Here is a 21,468-nt window from a genome sequence, read left to right on the forward strand (position 1 = left end):
TAATACAAGTCATATCACCGTCTCTCTCTAGTGATCTTTCTATCTTCTTAGTCATTTTCCATCTTGTATGATACAATCTCATAGGAGCACTGCAAATTCCCACTCTCCCCGAACAAGCTTGCTCACAGCAATTGATCCTTCAGTCACAAAATTGACTTCTCCTTAATTCCCTCTCATCTCTCATCCTGCCCTCTGTGAGCTGCTCGTCTGGCCTGGATGTGTCAGATTGCAGGCCTCCTGGGCACCAGGTTACGTCACAGGCTGTGGTTGTGGGGACTGAGTTTATATCACAAAGCCTCTAACGAGATGGCCTTTTTGGGGTGGGTGGGTGTGTGAAACTGTAAACTGAAAAGGTTCATCTGATATGTCTCTCTTTGTGGTGTCATCATCTTAATTAGAATATGAACAGGGGTCACAACCTTAGTGTTAGTGTACACTGATGACCGAGCAGACATGAGACGGCAACAACATGCAAGACACTGGCTCATATAGACGCAACACAAAAACAACAGGAGGGGAATAACCAGGAGGGTAAATAATTGGAGCTAGGAGAGCGATTTCTGTTCAAATAGTTCAATGTCTGGAATTTATTCACTGTATGTTTTGAGAGGCTGGCTGATTACAAATGTAGCTGGAAATGAAATGAATATGCTTTTGTCCAGCACTTGAAGAAAAAGACTTGAATAATGATTACATTTGTTGTGAATTGAATTGTACACCCTGGGGATTTTTCCATTTCAGTGTCCAACGTGGAAGCTATATTGACTGAAATAAAAATGAATTTGCCGTATATTCTGGTTTTGGTATCTTTGACATTTTGATTCTACCTTTGCTACATTCACCTATCGTTTTTCTTGAGGTGCAAAAAAAGCTTTTAAACGATATTAACCTTGACATGTTTTTGTGTCTTCTTGCAGAGGGTGAGCGAGAAGGTTGGGGGAGCAGAGGGGACTAAACATGATGATGACTTCACTGAAATGGAAAAGGCAAGAATTCTCTCTTTCTCTCTAAGAATCCTCTCTTTCTATTTCTCTAAGAATCCTCTCTTTCTATTTCTCTAAGAATCCTCTCTTTCTATTTCTCTAAGAATCCTCTCTTTCTATTTCTCTAAGAATCCTCTCTTTCTATTTCTCTAAGAATCCTCACTTTCTATTTCTCTAAGAATCCTCTCTTTCTATTTCTCTTAGAATCCTCACTTTCTACTTCTCTAAGAATCCTCTTTCTACTTCTCTAAGAATCCTCTCTTTCTATTTCTCTAAGAATCCTCTCTCTCTCTAAGAATCCGCTCTTTCTTCTTCAATATTACAATGAAGTGATGAATTAGCCCATTCTCCTAAGTCTTGTTCATTTGTGTTAGAAACTATATCCTCACCACTACATTTTCTATTCACTCCTAGGGGTTATCCTCGTAGTTCTATTGTATTACATTGTGCTGTGCACTGCATATTGAAATTTTTTTCCATAAAAGAGAGAACTTTTTCTCAATTTAAATGCCTTGGGAAAATTCCTATGAAATGGCTTCTAGAAAGTGGGAAAATGAAGTGTGTGTGCATTGTGATTGGGGAGAGATCATTCCAAAGCCATCATTCTGTAGTGTAGTCTCCTATTCTAGACAGCTGGGGAGTGTATAGCAGAGCCATGTATTTAAATATAGGGCTGAGTAGTGTATAGAGGAGCCATGTATTTAAATATAGGGCTGAGTAGTGTATAGCAGAGCCATGTATTTAAATATAGGGCTGAGGAGTGTATAGAGGAGCCATGTATTTAAATACAGGGCTGAGTAGTGTATAGAGGAGCCATGTATTTAAATATAGGGCTGAGGAGTGTATAGCAGAGCCATGTATTTAAATACAGGGCTGAGTAGTGTATAGCAGAGCCATGTATTTAAATATAGGGCTGAGTAGTGTATAGAGGAGCCATGTATTTAAATATAGGGCTGAGTAGTGTATAGCAGAGCCATGTATTTAAATATAGGGCTGAGGAGTGTATAGAGGAGCCATGTATTTAAATATAGGGCTGAGTAGTGTATAGCAGAGCCATGTATTTAAATATAGGGCTGAGTAGTGTATAGCAGAGCCATGTATTTAAATAAGGGCTGAGTAGTGTATAGCAGAGCCATGTATTTAAATATAGGGCTGAGTAGTGTATAGCAGAGTCATGTATTTAAATATAGGGCTGAGTAGTGTATAGCAGAGCCATGTATTTAAATACAGGGCTGAGTAGTGTATAGCAGAGCCATGTATTTAAATAAGGGCTGAGTAGTGTATAGCAGAGCCATGTATTTAAATATAGGGCTGAGTAGTGTATAGCAGAGCCATGTATTTAAATACAGGGCTGAGGAGTGTATAGCAGAGCCATGTATTTAAATACAGGGCTGAGGAGTGTATAGCAGAGCCATGTATTTAAATATAGGGCTGAGTAGTGTATAGCAGAGCCATGTATTTAAATATAGGGCTGAGTAGTGTATAGCAGAGCCATGTATTTAAATATAGGGCTGAGTAGTGTATAGCAGAGCCATGTATTTAAATATAGGGCTGAGTAGTGTATAGCAGAGCCATGTATTTAAATATAGGGCTGAGGAGTGTATAGCAGAGCCATGTATTTAAATACAGGGCTGAGGAGTGTATAGCAGAGCCATGTATTTAAATATAGGGCTGAGTAGTGTATAGAGGAGCCATGTATTTAAATACAGGGCTGAGTAGTGTATAGCAGAGCCATGTATTTAAATACAGGGCTGAGGAGTGTATAGCAGAGCCATGTATTTAAATATAGGGCTGAGTAGTGTATAGCAGAGCCATGTATTTAAATACAGGGCTGAGGAGTGTATAGCAGAGCCATGTATTTAAATACAGGGCTGAGTAGTGTATAGCAGAGCCATGTATTTAAATATAGGGCTGAGTAGTGTATAGAGGAGCCATGTATTTAAATATAGGGCTGAGTAGTGTATAGCAGGGCCATGTATTTAAATATAGGGCTCTGGCGTATAGTAGTGTGAGGTCTGTGTTGAAGTAGGCAGAGAGCTGGCATATCTGACCAGCATCAAGTGGCAACACAAAAGCAATCTTCACCTGCTGTCAGCTTTGCATGTTGTCTCTCCCTCCACCTCCACACTACAGAGTAAAACCCCTTCATGTTCTGTCCAGGCATGTTGTCTCTCCCTTCACCTCCACACTACAGAGTAAAACCACTTCATGTTCTGTCCAGGCATGTTGTCTCTCCCTCCACCTCCACACTACAGAGTAAAACCCTTTCATGTTCTGTCCAGGCATGTTGTCTCTCCCTCCACCTCCACACTACAGAGTAAAACCCCTTCATGTTCTGTCCAGACATGTTGTCTCTCCCTCCACCTCCACACTACAGAGTAAAACCCCTTCATGTTCTGTCCAGACATGTTGTCTCTCCCTCCACCTCCACACTACAGAGTAAAACCCCTTCATGTTCTGTCCAGGCATGTTGTCTCTCCCTCCACCTCCACACTACAGAGTAAAACCCCTTCATGTTCTGTCCAGGCATGTTGTCTCTCCCTCCACCTCCACACTACAGAGTAAAACCCCTTCATGTTCTGTCCAGGCATGTTGTCTCTCCCTCCACCTCCACACTACAGAGTAAAACCCCTTCATGTTCTGTCCAGACATGTTGTCTCTCCCTCCACCTCCACACTACAGAGTAAAACCCCTTCATGTTCTGTCCAGACATGTTGTCTCTCCCTCCACCTCCACACTACAGAGTAAAACCCCTTCATGTTCTGTCCAGGCGTGTTGTACAACATGACAGTCTGAAAGGAACCAATGCCTTCCTCCTCCTTCAGTGTTTTCTCTCATTCTCTCCATCTTTTATCCTTCTTCTCTCTTCCTCCCCTACACCCCCCTCTCTCTTTTCTGTCTTTCTGTCTTCCTCTCACACTTCTCTCTCTTCTGTCTGTCTTAATCTCTTGCTTCTCTCCCTCCTTCTCCTCTCTTTTCTGTCTTAATCTCTCGCTTCTCTCTCTTCTGTCTGTCTTAATCTCTTGCTTCTCTCCCTCCTTCTCCTCTTTTTTCTGTCTTTCTGTCTTAATCTCTCACTTCTCCCTCTCTTCTGTCTTTCTGCCTTAATTTCTCACTTCTCTCTCTCTCCCTCCCTCTCCTCTCTCTCACTTTTCTGTCTTAATCTCTCTCTAACCTCTCGCTCCCTCACCCCCTCTCTTTTCTGTCTTTGTCTTAATCTCTCTCTCTCTTCCTCCCCCCTCTCTCTCTATATATCTATCTATATATCTGTGTGGGTTGTAGAAGGTGGACACCACCAGTAGGGCGGTGATGGACATTATGACCAAGACCACTGAGTATCTGCAGCCCAACCCAGGTGAGAGACGCATACCATGGCTGGTCTCAGATGGCACCCTATCCCCTATATAGTGCACTACATTTGACCCTGCTGAAAATAAATGCACAGTGTTTTGGTCAACCCTTTTTATAGATTTTTATTTAATACATTTTACACATGACAATACACCATAATCAAGCAGGTTTAAAAAGTAAACTTGTACGGCAAGTTGTCACGGTTGTTTGTAAGGAGGAGCGGACCAAAGAGCAGCGTGTGTGTCGTTCCACATTTTATTTACACTGTGAAACTATGCAATACATATAAACAAACTTGAATAACAAAAAAACAACAAACTGTGACGCAGAAGTGAAACATACACTACTCAATGACAATCTCCCACAAACCCAGGTGGAAAAAAACCCTACTTAAGTATGATCTCCAATTAGAGACGAGGACCAGCTGCCTCTAATTGGAGATCATCCCAAACAAAACCCCAACATAGAAATACAAAACTAGACCCTGACAACATAGAAATAGAAAACATAGGAAAAAAAACCTGTCACGCCCTAACCTACTCTACCCTAGAAAATAACATCTTTCTATGGTCAGGACGTGACACAAGTTTGATTGAATTAATTGAGTGATTCATGAATTAATTAATTGTTTGCGTGTACAGCCTCCAGAGCCAAGATGACCATGATCAACTCCATGTCTAAGATGCGTGGCCAGGAGAAGGGTCTGGGCTACATCCAGACCGAGACCGTCCTGGGAGAGTCCATGCAGAAGTTTGGCAGGGAGCTCGGGGAAGAGTCCAACTTTGGTAAGTCACTATGGCCGTGTCAGAATACCCGTACTTGCCTTCTAAATAGTAGGCTTTTGGGTATACGAAAATATAACGTTTTATAGGATGTGACATTTCTAAAATGTTGTATGGTTTAAATGCCAGGATGTTATACTCATTTAGTCTTTTCATCAAGTAGAATTTGCTGCACACTATTGGAGAGAATCATCTTTTTGCACGTGTTTGAACATGTTTGACAACAGCTCATAATCAGAATAGGGGATTCACGCTACAAAAATGTACGAATGACGGGGAACAAACGCGATTGCGCATTTGATGATGCCTTCTCAGTATGGATGAGTAGTATGTTGAAATGATAATTGTTGCTTACTGCATACCTTTTTACTAAACAGTATGTTCTAAATAGTATGTAGTATTATTAGTACCCAGTATGTAGTTTTAGTTAGTAGTAGGCAAGACCGATTTCGATCACCGCCATTGTCTATTTATTATGATGCTGATTGCTAGCCTGCCCAAGATTTGTTTGTGAGGTCTTGCCGACTCATAAGACCAAACAGACAAAGGAGCGGGCTAGCTTAGCGCTCATAAACAACATTGATGTGCAAACTCCTCAACTTTTCTGAAGGAGATGGAGGAGTACATGTTGTTATATTATGCCCCTGTGTGTTCCAGGCCTGGCTCTGATCGACGCTGGGGAGTCCATGCGTGAGCTGGGCGAGGTGAAGGACGCTCTAGACATGGAGGTCAAACAGAACTTCCTGGACCCGCTGCAGACCCTCCACGACAAAGACCTCAAGGAGATCGCGGTGAGACTGGATTTATTCATCTTATTTTATATTTTATGCAACATTGAGACCCAGACAGGGGGGAAAGTAAGGCCGTCCGGTAATACAATATGCCCAAAAACTATAGGCTGCTACACCACTAGTTAACATGACTGCATGTCAGCGCAAACTCACTGGAAACCAGGTGGTATACACTCCATACTGCTTTGTGGTTTGAGGAGAACACTTACATTTTGTCAAGGCAGAGATGAGTGGCCGAGACCGAGGCGCGCTTGGACAACAGTGGATTAATCAATTCAGGCTACAAGTGTAGGCCTAATGACAATGGCAGAATGTCATTACAATACACAAGTGTTTTTGTAACAGATGTCTCTTTCAATTCATCAAATTGCGGGTGCACAGAGCACTGTTGGGGTTTGGATGCTGAAATAATTTTCTGAGTGGAGGAATGTGCGCAGGTAGACTACAGGAGCGCCTTGGTTAAGTGATTGTTTGACAATCAGATGGAAACATCATGACTGGTTGTGTTTATGCCACAATTAGAAGGCATACGCGGTGTGTCTATAAGGCTAGGGGAAGTTTTCCCTGAAGTACATTTGAAGTAGCTTCTTTAAAAAAAAAAAATGTAGATTGTTGGAAATTGCATAGCCCACAGTCGAAGGGCCCGCAATTTGGGCAAATACCAAATAGATGATTGTTGAGTTGCGACTATCAGTGAGAAGACGAGACCCAGCCAGGCATATCGCAATATTTAAAAATACAATTGCAGAAAAACTGTTTGGAAAGCAAATGGCTATTGCTGTAAAGAGATGACAATGAAAATACTCATCTGTCTTTTAGTTATCAAAATTCATAACTTAATTGAGCTAACAGTAGCAGAGAACATCAGCCATATCCTCGGTGAGTGGGCATATTCACTGCCTTTGTCATTGGGTCAGTACCACTTTTGTTTGTTTTTGGACAAACATTTCCTCCTTCAGGTTGTATTTGTGTCTCCCCTTCCCATAGGACGATTAGATGGATCAGACAACATCGTTTTTATTGATATGTTTGTCAGTGGCAGCAGAGTAGGCTACTCTGTCATTTTTGTAGTATAGGTGTGTCGTACCGGTAAGAAATTAAATCTACTTTCACCCCTGGACCCAGGTCTCTTTTTTGAGTGAGTACTGCATAAAAAAAAGCCCTACATACAAAATACAAGGATAACAAGAACAGTGCACTCGCATGACATCACAAGACAGACATAATAACAAAACTGCAAAACAGACATAACACAATAACAACATGGCAAGCTAGACACAACACCGTAATAACAACATGGCAAGCTAGACACCCTCCACAGCAACCCGCCAAAGCCCCTCCATTTCTCCTTCACCCAAATCCAGATAGCTGATGTTTTGAAAGAGCTGCAAAATCTGGACCCTGACTCTGTCAATCACCACATTCTTATTGGCAGACTCGACACCCTTGGTTTCTCAAATGATTGCCTCGCCTGGTTTACCAACTACTTCTCTGATAGAGTTCAGTGTGTCAAATCGGAGTGTGTGCCACAGGGTTCAATTCTCGGGCCGACTCTCTTCTCTGTATACATCAATGATGTTGCTCTTGCTGCTGGTGATTCTCTGATCCACCTCTACGCAGACGACACCATTCTGTATACTTCTGGCCCCTCTTTGGACACTGTGTTAACTAACCTCCAGACGAGCTTCAATGCCATACAACTCTCCTTCCGTGGCCTCCAACTGCTCTTAAACGCAGGTAAAACTAAATGCATGCTATTCAATCGATCACTGCCCGCACCTGCTCGCCCGTCCAGCATCACTACTCTGGACGGCTCTGACTTAGAATACGTGGACAACTACAAATACCTGGGTGTCTGGTTAAACTGTAAACTCTCCTTTCAGACTCACATTAAGCATCTCCAATCCAAAATTAAATCTAGAATCGGCTTCCTATTTCGCAACAAAGCATCCTTCACTCATGCTGCCAAACATACCCTCGTAAAACTGACCATCCTACTGATCCTCGACTTCGGTGATGTCATCTATAAAATGGCCTCCAACACTCTACTCAACAAACTGGATGGAGTCTATCACAGTGCCATCCATTTTGTCACCAAAGCCCCATACACTACCCACCATTGTGACCTGTACGCTCTCGTTGGTGGCCCTTGCTTCATACTCGTCGCCAAACCCACTGGCTACAGGTTATCTACAAGTCTCTGCTAGGTAAAGCCCCGCCTTATCTCAGCTCACTGGTCACCATAGCAGCACCCACTCGTAGCATGGGCTCCAGCAGGTATATCTCACTGGTCACCCCCTAAGCCAATTCCTCCTTTGGCCGCCTTTCCTTCCAGTTCTCTGCTGCCAATGACTGGAACGAACTGCAAAAATCTCTGAAGCTGGAGACTCATATCTCCCTCACTAGCTTTAAGCACCAGCTGTCAGAGCAGCTCACAGATCACTGCACCTGTACATAGCCCATCTGTATTTAATTATCTTGCTCCTTTGCACCCTAGTATCTCTACTTGCACATTCATCTTCTGCACATCTACCATTCCAGTGTTTAATTGCTATATTGTAATTACTTCGCTACCATGGCCTATTTATTGCCTTAACTTACCTCATTTGCACTCACTGTATGTAGACTTTTTTGTTTTCTTTTGTTCTACTGTATTATTGACTGTATGTTTTGTTTATTCCATGTGTAACTCTGTTGTTGTATGTGTCGAATTGCTATGCTTTATCTTGGCCAGGTCGCAGTTGCAAATGAGAACTTGTTCTCAACTAGCCTACCTGGTTAAATAAAGGTGAAATAAAAAAGACACAACACCATAATTAACAACATGGCAAGCTAGACACAACACCGTAATAACAACATGGCAAGCTAGACACAACACCATAATTAACAACATGGCAAGCTAGACACAACACCATAATAACAACATGGCAAGCTAGACACAACACTATAATAACAACATGGCAAGCTAGACACAACACCATAATTAACAACATGGCAAGCTAGACACAACACTATAATAACAACATGGCAAGCTAGACACAACACCATAATTAACAACATGGCAAGCTAGACACAACACCATAATAACAACATGGCAAGCTAGACACAACACTATAATAACAACATGGCAAGCTAGACACAACACCATTATTAACAACATGGCAAGCTAGACAACACCATAATTAACAACATGGCAAGCTAGACACAACACCATATTAACAACATGGCAAGCTAGACACAACACCATAATTAACAACATGGCAAGCTAGACACAACACCATAATAACAACATGGCAAGCTAGACACAACACCATAATAACAACATGGCAAGCTAGACACAACACTATAATAACAACATGGCAAGCTAGACACAACACCATAATTAACAACATGGCAAGCTAGACACAACACTATAATAACAACATGGCAAGCTAGACACAACACTATAATAACAACATGGCAAGCTAGACACAACACTATAATAACAACATGGCAAGCTAGACAACACCATAATTAACACCATAATTAACAACATGGCAAGCTAGACACAACACCATAATAACAACATGGCAAGCTAGACACAACACCATAATTAACAACATGGCAAGCTAGACAACACCATAATTAACACCATAATTAACAACATGGCAAGCTAGACACAACCCCATAATAACAACATGGCAAGCTAGACACAACACCATAATTAACAACATGGCAAGCTAGACACAACACCATTATTAACAACATGGCAAGCTAGACACAACACCATAATTAACAACATGGCAAGCTAGACACAACACCATATTAACAACATGGCAAGCTAGACACAACACCATAATTAACAACATGGCAAGCTAGACACAACACCATATTAACAACATGGCAAGCTAGACACAACACCATAATTAACAACATGGCAAGCTAGACACAACACCATAATTAACAACATGGCAAGCTAGACACAACACCATAATTAACAACACGGCAAGCTAGACGCAACACCATAATTAACAACATGGCAAGCTAGACACAACACCATAATTAACAACACGGCAAGCTAGACACAACACCATAATTAACAACACGGCAAGCTAGACACAACACCATAATTAACAACATGGCAAGCTAGACACAACACCATAATTAACAACACGGCAAGCTAGACACAACACCATAATTAACAACATGGCAAGCTAGACACAACACTATAATAACAACATGGCAAGCTAGACACAACACCATAATAACAACATGGCAAGCTAGACACAACACCATAATAACAACATGGCAAGCTAGACACAACACCATAATAACAACATGGCAAGCTAGACACAACACCGTATTAACAACATGGCAAGCTAGACACAACACCATAATTAACAACATGGCAAGCTAGACACAACACTATAATAACAACATGGCAAGCTAGACACAACACCATAATTAACAACACGGCAAGCTAGACACAACACCATATTAACAACATGGCAAGCTAGACACAACACTATAATAACAACATGGCAAGCTAGACACAACACCATAATTAACAACATGGCAAGCTAGACACAACACTATAATAACAACATGGCAAGCTAGACACAACACCATAATTAACAACATGGCAAGCTAGACACAACACCGTATTAACAACATGGCAAGCTAGACACAACACTATAATAACAACATGGCAAGCTAGACACAACACTATAATAACAACATGGCAAGCTAGACACAACACCATAATTAACAACACGGCAAGCTAGACACAACACCGTATTAACAACATGGCAAGCTAGACACAACACTATAATAACAACATGGCAAGCTAGACACAACACCATAATTAACAACACGGCAAGCTAGACGCAACACCATAATTAACAACATGGCAAGCTAGACACAACACTATAATAACAACATGGCAAGCTAGACACAACACCATAATTAACAACATGGCAAGCTAGACACAACACCATAATAACAACATGGCAAGCTAGACACAACACTATAATAACAACATGGCAAGCTAGACACAACACCATAATTAACAACATGGCAAGCTAGGCACATTGGAAGTCATTGCGTACATTACAACATACAACTCAAATCCTAGTCACGTCGAAAGCAGACCAGGAATGCTTTAATTAAAAAAATGTAACGGTAATGCCAACGTTGCATCTTTATATGCACATAAATAAGTGGAGCAACAATCACTTCATCTAGACATTGACATCAGTGGGATAACTCCTAATGCTCAGTCAATGTTTACTGCCCTGGAGGGAGAGGCAGCATGTTTACTCTCGTTGGAGTTGCCCAATGCAATTACATCCGTCTCCCTGCCAGACCACGCAATCAATACTCAGCTGATAAAGTTTAGATGCTCGGAGAGCTTCATTTAGACTTTTTGTCCTAAGGGCAGAGGGAAAATCAACTCTGGCATACTAAAAGTGTATAATTAACTCGGAATAATCATATGCCTGAAGGTGTCTGATACGGGTAAGCATTGGTGAAGGCACCACCTTCAGATTATGTGGCCGGGAGCTCCGGTCATGTTGCTGGCATATGCCTGTCCAATCTGAGGTCAGGGGTTGTTCCAGGACACAGCCCTGAGCAGAACTGGGCCAAGCTGAGCTGGACCAGCACAGTACGGTTTGGGTTGGCACGCTAGTGTGAAAAGGATGTTGTCTAACCATTTGGAGTGATCCCTGTCTAACCTGTCACTCTTTCTTCCTTCCTTCCTTCCTTCCTTCCTTCCGTCCTTCCTTCCTTCCTTCCTTCCTTTTCCTTCCTCTCCTCGCAGCATCACCTGAAGAAACTGGAAGGCCGCCGTCTGGACTTCGACTACAAGAAGAAGCGTCAGGGCAAGGTGACGGACGACGAGATCAAACAGGCTCTGGAGAAGTTTGACGATACCAAGGAGATCGCTGAGCTCAGCATGTTCAACCTGTTGGAGAGTGATGTAAGGAATATGTTTCTACCGTTACTCCCACTTCCCACACAGGGTGTGTGTGTGTGTGTGTGTGTGTGTGTGTGTGTGTGTGTGTGTGTGTGTGTGTGTGTGTGTGTGTGTGTGTGTGTGTGTGTGTGTGAGAGAGAGATGACCCACCATTGACACATGAGCACCATGTTTTTCCTCCTGTACTGTAGGTTCAATGTGAAGTGGTGAACTAGTTAGTAAATGCAAGTATACTATTTACCTGTGAGTCTAAGTACTAAATATCTATATTCGTAGTAGGTAGGAGTAGTAAGCAGCAGTAGTCGTTGGCGTAGCAGCAGTAGTACTAGCAGCGACAATAGTAGCAGGAGTAGTAGTAGTAGGCAGGAGTAGTAATAGTAGGTAGGAGTAGTAAGCAGCAGTAGTAGTTGGCGCAGCAGTAGTTAGCAGTAGTAGTAAGTAACAGTAGTAGTAGGCAGGAGTAGTAGGAGTAGTAGTAGTAGTAGTAGTAGTAGGCAGGAGTAGTAAGCAGCAGTAGTAGTTGGCGTAGCAGCAGCAGTAGTACTAGCAGCGGTAATAGCAGCAGCGGTAGTAGTAGTAGTAGTAGCAGCGGTAATAGTAGTAGTAGTAGTAGTAGTAGCAGCGTTAGTAGTAGTAGTAGTAGTAGTAGTAGTAGCAGCGGTAATAGTAGCAGCGGTAATAGTAGCAGCAGTAGTAGTAGTAGCAGCAGTAGTAGTAGTAGTAGCAGCGGTAATAGTAGCAGCGGTAGTAGTAGTAGTAGCAGCGGTAATAGTAGCAGCGGTAGTAGTAGTAGTAGTAGTAGTAGTAGTAGTAGCAGCAGTAGTAGTAGTAGTAGTAGCAGCGGTAATAGTAGTAGTAGTAGTAGTAGCAGCGGTAATAGTAGCAGCAGCAGCAGCAGTAGTAGTAGTAGTAGCAGCGGTAATAGTAGCAGCGGTAGTAGTAGTAGTAGTAGTGGTGGTGGTAGTAGTAGCAGCGGTAATAGTAGCAGCAGTAGTAGTAGCAGTGGTAAAAGTAGCAGCAGTAGTAGTAGTAGTAGCAGCGGTAATAGTGGCAGTAGTAGTAGTAGTAGCAGCGGTAATAGTAGCAGCAGTAGTAGTAGTAGTAGTAGTAGTAGCAGCGGTAAAAGTAGCAGCAGTAGTAGTAGTAGCAGCGGTAATAGTAGCAGCAGTGGTAGTAGTAGTCGTCATGTCTTTACACTGCGTCTTCTGTCCATCACTGAGCACATGTACACGTTTGATGTTCAATAGTTGTATTTTTTCTCAGCAAACTGTGTCTGTCTATTCTCTAGTCTCTGTCCTCTTCTCTCCCTCCCTGTCTCTAGTCCAAGTCACTTCCCCCTCTGGCCAGCTGCAACCACGGCAACGGAGGGGGTCGTGATTCAAAGCTCTTGTTCTACTTCTGTCAGTGGAAGACCATCACAGGCTGACTTTGACTCACTGTGTATTGTCTGCATGTAACGTTGTGTTGTATGGACTGGAGGTTCTCATCAAGGCAGTGTCAGGGAACCTAGAGCCTCAGATATCAGATTAACAGTACGTCTATAGATAGATAAATGATTGTAATAACAGTTGAGCTCTACGTTCTATAATGGCTCCTCCACCCATCTATCGATCCATCCAGTCTTTCTTGACCTTGTGTTGTCATATCAAAGTATCTGTACGTTAGCCAGTTGTCACGAACCGGCTCGTAGCCCGTAACAAAAAGGGAGACAACATGGAGATCAAGGAATAGCAAAAATATGTTGATTAACTAAAGTAAACTAAACAAGTAACAATGGTGTGTGTGTAGTCAGTAGTGTAAGTGAGTGGTTGCGTGCATAAATGTGATAATGAGGGGTGTTGAAAGGTGCCAAAGCAAACAAACAAAACTGCTACAAAAATGCCACAACCAACAGTGTGTCTGCATGGAGAGTCTCCCCAATGAATGGGGGGAAAGGTGTATTTATCCCCAGGACACACCGGAGCCCACCGACATCCTAGTAAGGAAAACAAAAGCAAAGAGAGAGAATTCGGCAGACCGAGTGGGAGGGTCGTCACACAGTAAGGCGGATGTGTTCTGTGTTGACCTTGCAGTATCATACTGTAGTTTCTGTATGTTAACCAGACCAGTGAGTCCGGATGTATACTGTGGGACTTGGGCCACGCCGCCCATATGTAACAGTCGTCCCGTTGGGCCTTTTGTGTTTGCGTCAGCAGATTGAACAGGTGAGCCAGCTAGCCGCACTGGTCCAAGCCCAGGTGGAGTACCATCGGCAGTGTGCTGAGATCCTCACCCAGCTGCAGTCCAAGATGGAGGACCGGTCAGTATTTATAATAATATATATATCATTATATATCATTATAATCTGTGTGTGTGTCTCCATGACCGGTCAGTACCGGCTGGAGGTACGGAGTATTTTAGCGAAATTTCTGAAATTTACCCAAAGTTCACAGGTTTTTTATTTTGAAAACCTGGTTGGAGAAAAACCTGGGAATGTTGGGAAAGTTTCTGGAATTTTCGCAACCCTAGTAGAGAGTACGGGGGCAATACCATACCATGCCAATCGTCTTCGGATCAAGAATTGAAACCGCCTGATTATTCCTTTCCTGAATTCTCTGAATTCGCCAGAAGTGAGATGGACTTGATCCCAATAACCCTTGACCCCAACCCTTAGGTATGCCGCAGAAATAGAATGAATAGATTCTATTAATTCTTTCAACGAGCAATGCGGCGGGGGGGATTGGGATCAGTACCCTCTTCACTATATGGGCTTGTTTCTGCAATGTATTATCCATAGGATAAGGGATTCCTCCAACAAGCCCAAGAAAGAGTTCATACCTAAGCCGCGTCAGTCCTTGGACCTCTCTAGTGAAAACCACAATGGAGCCATCCAAGGATCCAGGTCCCCAGGTGAGATTCTCCACTCCTACCATGAAACCAGATATCTCTCTCTCTCTACATCACTAGGTGTTATGAAATGTAATGTTATGTAGTATTTTAAATTGTATGTAACTGTCTTATGTTGCTGGACCCCAGGAAGAGTAGCTGCTGCACCCCAGGAATAGTAGCTGCTGCCTTGGCAGGAACTAATGGGGGATCTAATGGGGGATCCATAATAAATACAAATACAACTCATCCCTCTCTCTCTCCATCACTATCAATGTCTCTATCTTCTCTCTTTTCCTTATGTCTATTTCTGTCTCTCTGTCTGTCTTCCTGTCGTCTATCCATCTCCCCATCTCTACATTCATCCACTTATCAGGCAAATGAAAATATATACCTGTCTACTCTTTCTTCTCTTTTCCTTTCTGTTATTCCATCCAGCAACAAGGTCTCCAGGTGAGATAAGTCATTTGTCTGTTCGTCTGTCCATCTATCTGGCTGGCTAATCATCTTATCTTCATATCTCTTCATTTCTCAATCTCGTCATCTCTCCATAGTTTCATTTCTCCAACGCTCCATCTCTCCATCCTTCCACTTCCCAAATGCTATAAATCACAAATGTATTTGTTCTACCTTGCTTCTTCCTCCTTTGCGTTTGAATTTCTCCAGGTAAACAAGAGTAAACCCTGGGAGATACCATAATATCACTCTGTCTATTTCTATCACTGTCTCTGTCTGTTTTTCTGTCTGTCCGTACGTCCGTCTCCGTCCATCTGTTTGGCGATTGTCCAAGCCATCTCTTCATTGCCATAATCCACCCATCCATCCATTTATCCAACTATGTCAATTGCAGTTAAACATAAATACCTCTTCTCTTTCTCCCACATTTTCTCTCTCTTTCTTCCTCTTTGCAGCAAGGTCTCCAGGTGAGCCTAGAGTGAATTCTGGAGAGATACGACAGAATATCTCTACTTTATCACTCTGTCTGTGTGTCCATATGAACAGTCTGTCTCTCGCTCCTTCTTGGACTGTCTTTCTGGCTCCAGTCTGTTTCCTGATTTCTCTCCTGTCTCTCTCTCTGTTTGTATTCCAAGTTTTTGTTGTCAGTATTCCGGTCTTTGTTTCTTTCTGTCTGCCTTTCTGTCTGTGCGTTTGTCTTTTCGATATGTTTATCAATCAATCGACAACACAAACCAACATTTTACGTCTTTCTCTCCTCTGATTGGCCTTGTCTCCCTTTGTCTCTGTCCTTTTGTCTGTTAGTGTTGCACGATATACCAAAACTTCAATACTTTATCCATACTAGAACATGAAAAACTGTTCGATACAAGCATTTCTGTTACTTTCGGTACTTTTATCAAATGTCTCTCACGGATCAAACACTTCTATCAGTGCAGCCGACCCCTTATTCTAGCGCGCACCGTGCCTGCTCCACCTACTCACTGCTAGCCTGCACTGGGAGTTTTCAGTTCATCGTTCGCCGGTAGGGCTTCCTGCCTGCTCCCTATGGTGAATGAGATGTGAACGAGAGGCTTGTAGAATCATGACTTATACGAGTTTTCAGTTCATTGTTCGCCGGTAGGGGGTCTTGCATGCTCAAATGAACTAAATGAGTCGAAAGATTCAACATTTTTGACTGAACGAGTCAAATCTGTTCCCCTTCCATTTGGGACTTGTTTTATTCTACTGATCAACAACATTTGCATAGAAGTGGCTTCTTTAATAAAATGTGCGCTCTCTCTTTAACCAGTAATGATGTCGTTCGTTCACGAGGCAAAAAAACGAAGTCAAATTGATTGTATAATTGATTCATTAATGGATACATGGATGTCTCTGAAAAATGTTGACTTAAAAAAGTTAGAATGTAATGATATTGAACTCAAAAGATGCCCAACGATTGAACAGAGCGGTAGCTAAGTTTATCTGTCTGGATCAAGTGCCATTCTGTGGCTTTGGCTGATATGCCTTCTTTTTTTGCCATGGTATCATTTTGATATCGCGTATTGTGATGGTATTGAGTTTTCGTGATACAGTACTAAACCTGGTATCGATGTCAAAATTCTGGTATCGTGACAACACTACTGTCTGTTCAATATGTCTATCAATCGATCACCGAAATACACATTCATTTTTATGCATTTCTCTCTTCTTTGCCTTGTCTCCCCCTCCCTCTCTTTCTTCCTCCTCTGTCTGCCCTCCATCCCCCCTTTCAGCAAGGTCTCCAGGTAAGCGCTTTACTCCAGATATAATCGTATATCTTTCTTTTACTATAGGAATAACCCTAACTTCTATTTGGTCGAATTTTCACTTAGTTGAATTAACTTAATTTTCGCTCGTCCATTGATGTCAATTGGAGTTTAAGTGAAGATTTGACCTTGTGGAAGTTAGGATTCACCCCCATCTTTCTGTCTATACCATACACCTCTCCAGCCATACACTATAACTCTGCTTTCTCTTCTCTCCATCTATCCCTTTCCATCGGCCCACCGCTCAATCTCTCTCTTTTTCTCTCTCTCTTTCTTTCACACTCTCTCTATCCCTCCCTCTTTCTTTCTCTCTCTCTCTCTCTCTCTCACCATCGCTCCCTCTCTCTCATTCCAGCTCCCTTAGACCAGCCATCCTGCAGGGCGCTATATGACTTTGACCCCGAGAACGAGGGCGAGCTGGGCTTCAAGGAGGGGGACATCATCACTCTCACCAACAAGATCGACGACAACTGGTACGAGGGCATGATCCACGGCAGCTCTGGATTCTTCCCCGTCAACTACGTGGATATCCTGGTGCCCCTGCCCTAAAGTCGTTGCCACGGCAACGGGGAATCAGCAGCAGCAGTTTTCCCAGGCGACAAATCCTAATCCCTGCATCCCCAGCTCCCGCCACCCCCAAACATTCCCGGAAACCCACCCTTTCACTCCGCTAAAAAGGAGATCTAACTACAATGAAGATATGACGACGAAATCGGCTGTGGCGAGATCAACAACAGCATGGTGTCACGCCAACGAGTGCTAACGAAACAGACTTTTGAAAAAAAAAATACGAAAAATAAGCAATGATGCCGTTTTGAATGCCATCGTGGACATTTACCATCAAACCAATAAAATGCTATGGTTGTTTTTTCTTTTGTTTCCAAAAAGAGTGTTTCTCGGTTTTGTCCTCAAGTTTTTTCTCCTTCAGGAGCTTCTACAGTTCCTCAATCCTTGTCTTTCCTGGCTTCATCTAGGTTTACATTGGCTGTGTGTCTTTCAAAATAGCCGTTACTATCCTTCTCTGTACTTTGTGGAAACTTCTAGACTAGCATAATTTCCTCATCGTCACATATTGTAGGCTACTATTTCTGGGCGGTTATCTGGTCCGTTAGGTCACGTTTCACACTTTGTTAGACACTGTAGGTCAGGCATGTTTTAGTGTTTTATCTTATCAGATTTACTTCTAAGTACGTTCAAGCTAAATATATGTTATTCCCGTTTGAAAAGGGTAGCCTTCTGTTTGCATGCATGGATTGTTTCCTAGAGAGACCGTGTCCATTTCATGCTAAACAACAGATTTATGTTTATGACGGATCCCTTCACGTTTGTCTCGTAATGGTTGCGGGCTTGGTCAAAGAGGTGGTTGCTGAAGAACTTGAAACCCTCTCAATCACTGCGCTAAGGAGGGGATATCTTTTGATGTGTCTTTTCATACAGACCTAAACTGAGAGTGAGGTATATAAGGATTCAGTGTGATTTAATCAAGGCACCATAGTTAGACCAAACTGGCCACCTATGCAGGAGGGTAGGCCTACAGCAGGGCTGAGTGGTGTCAATGGCAGATTTACTCGCTTTTCAATCCGAGGGTGTAGTTTGTTTGCGATCTACATTGTTTTGTTGGCATTCTATATCACACAAGTCCTCTGTGTGATTTAGGTATGTCTCATTATTACGTCTAGTGTATTTGAGCCGATGGTTATAAATTGGCGATTGAATATTTACGGAAACAAAAGACTTAATTGTGTAGTTCAATTGTTTTCTAAGTGGCGTATAAGCAAAAACTGGAACGGTTTCCATAATATGAAATAAAGTTTCAAAAAATCTTCTCAATGTGTATTTTACCAATGACGTGGAAATATTAGTGAAAACAATGGTTTCTGTATTGTGCTATTTCATATAGGAGTTTACCGCTTATCGGACTTAGCCTTATTTCCTTCAACCGTTGGCGAAGTTGTTTTCACTGTATCAGAATGTCCTTTAGTCAGATAGACAAATAACACTATATTGAAGACGTTAAGTCATGGAATCCGATAGGACTAGCTTTAGCTGACAATGCCCACAGACAAATACTGTATTACGAAGACAATGCAATACACAAGCAATGCTGTCTCAATCAGAAAAGGGAACTTTTTATAAAAAGTGAACACGGTGGCATATTTAATTCAATTATACTAACATCAATAACCAGATGCAAATTCCCCTAACCCTTTGTATCTTACACTTTGTCTAAATGTTGTCAGGCAATCTAGGCAACTTCTCTCTGTCAGGAGTCTAGGTCTGAAATAACCCATTCATACTGTATGTGTTGCTCTTACTGGTCCATACTGTATGGCTGTTTACTGAAGGTTCTGGGAATCCTTAGTCCCTATCCCTCGTTGATTGTCCTTCCCTTGTCATATCCCAGGAATGAATGGCCGCACATGTAACAATACACAATATAAGGTACCAAAGCAACAGACTGTTGCATATAATAATAATAATCATCATCATTTGGTGGGAACAAGTGTGTATTAATATGCATGTGTGAGTTGGAAATGTGTTTTTTGCATATCCCACTCTCCCTGAAACGCCCTGGGAGAGTGGGGTCACTGCCAGAGTCTACTAAAGCAATTGGATACTACTGTACCCTCCAAGCTCTGGCCTCTGGATCTATCTAGGTTTCTCCAGCATTTTGAGGACTTCATTCTCAGTGGTTTCCGATTCTGCAAATCCAATGTGAAACTGTATGTGTGTAACAGACAGGGCAATAAGTGTTTCACCCGTTTATCATTGTTGTGTGACTGGGTGGGTGTGGTTTGGCTGGGCCGAGGTTGGTATGTGTTTTGTGAAGGGAGAAGGGGTTGTATGCGCCACAGGTGGTTTGGTCTACTGTGGTTTGTATCTATGAAGTGTACATTTCTATTTTTTCAGTCAGTATTATTTTTCCTTCATTGAAATCCTCCTGGATGTCTATTTGATAAAGGACCTATACAGTATAGCGAAATGATACTATTGTTGAAGCTGAACCAACCGAAAACCCATCTATAGCGTTCTTTTTTTTAAAGGGAAGCACAACTTGAAACGGTCTCGTTTGTTGGCAGAATAAGCAGATTCAGCTTGGAACTGGCTGTGCGTTCAAGTTTTTTTAAAGGCTATATATTTCCTTCATTTTCTTTTCTCTATCTTTTTTTAAACAATTATCGTGTGTATCTTTGCCCTCAATGAGGACTGTACAGCTTTCAGTGATTTGTTTTCACCGTGTGTGTGTGTGTGTGTGTGTAGTAGCGCATCTACGGTATCGTATTTTATTTTTGTAACTGTGATAAAGTATATGTGTATATATATATATAGTAATTATATATATAGTAATTATATAGAACTATTGTGATGGGAGGGATTATTTGTGCTGCACACAACTGTCGTTTTTGGATTCTTTGTTTGTTTTGGTTTCATCCCTTGCACCGGATTACAAGACAATATGCTTGATGTTAAAAATGACAAAAATATCTCAATGTAATTTATTCAAATAAACAACAAGGTTAGAGTTGTTTGTTGTTGTTGTCTCTCTGTTGGGAAGGAGAAGTTGGTCTGGAAGGAACATCTCTTTCTATAGAAGATCTGCGGGATATTCTCCTCCAATGCGTTTTGAGAAGGCGGCAAGGAGAGAGGATCGATGTAAGAAAGACCTTGAGAAAGATCAATAACAATTGCAACCTCCACTAGTGCCGCCAGGTGGTGCGGTGATGGTCAGTCCTGAGGAAAGCGCCATGAAGAGGATATAGCTGTGGCCAAGGCCTCACACATACTTTAACAGCTGATTACCACTAGATGGTGCAGACAACCATCAAAATGATGCACAGATTTCACTTATGGTGTTTTTGTGCGTGTAAAAAGTGGGTGGCGACTTGGTGGAGTAAAGCTGTTACAGTACAGGCAGGGCAGTGGCGGTTCTAGACCATTTCAACTGGGGGGGCCAAGCTGGGGCCAGTTGTACTGTTAGAGGGGCCAGTTACATTAGACGTTATTGTTGTCATGTCGTTTTCTTCACTGCATTGCAGGCAAAATACCATGTTCCGCGTTGCCACTGTCTAATAACGGATGTAAAAAAAGAAAGATAGCAAAAATGAGTTATGTAAAAATTATTTCATACTCCACAAAGGGGTCCAAAATTGTTGTCACGGGGCACTGCCCCCCCCCCCTCCAAATGTATCAACATACAGTTTAACCTAATTCTCCCAACCTGCTAGTTAATTATCCTACCTGTTGCATAAAGTTTCCTAAACCTGCTATGAATTAGTCAATTTTGACAAAAGCTGTATCATGTCTAGACAAAACCTTGTTTTGGGGCCGTAGCCTTTATAATACTGATTTGTACATTTTTCCATACACATTTATATTTAGTTAATTTAGCAGACGCTCTTATCACACCATAGTGCCATCAGACTTCTGATATCAATGCAGGGTGAAAGGGGGACACAAAATGGTATAGAAAAGTATTTTGTTACAAAATATATTGGA

The 21,468-nt window shown here is 42.1% G+C and overlaps 1 protein-coding gene across 6 annotated transcripts in view; it reads left to right on the forward strand.

Moving 5' to 3' along the window:
* Window positions 1-20,498, forward strand: part of LOC106610295 (endophilin-A1) — a 62,876-nt gene extending 42,378 nt beyond the window's left edge. Inside the window, exons 2-10 of one of the 6 annotated variants that reach the window (XM_082974153.1) lie at window positions 918-986; window positions 4,266-4,338; window positions 4,976-5,119; window positions 5,774-5,907; window positions 11,708-11,866; window positions 14,059-14,162; window positions 14,640-14,752; window positions 15,167-15,181; window positions 15,640-16,914. In XM_082974153.1, coding sequence (XP_082830279.1) covers window positions 918-986; window positions 4,266-4,338; window positions 4,976-5,119; window positions 5,774-5,907; window positions 11,708-11,866; window positions 14,059-14,162; window positions 14,640-14,752; window positions 15,167-15,181; window positions 15,640-15,947 — 1,119 coding nt within the window. In that variant the 3' untranslated portion in view covers window positions 15,948-16,914. The other 5 variants (XM_082974152.1, XM_082974154.1, XM_082974155.1 and 2 more) reach the window with 5 other exon arrangements.
* Window positions 20,499-21,468: the final 970 nt, after the last annotated feature.

The sequence above is a fragment of the Salmo salar genome, chromosome 04, assembly GCF_965601325.2.
Source record: "Salmo salar chromosome 04, fSalSal1, whole genome shotgun sequence".
NCBI lineage: Eukaryota > Metazoa > Chordata > Actinopteri > Salmoniformes > Salmonidae > Salmo > Salmo salar.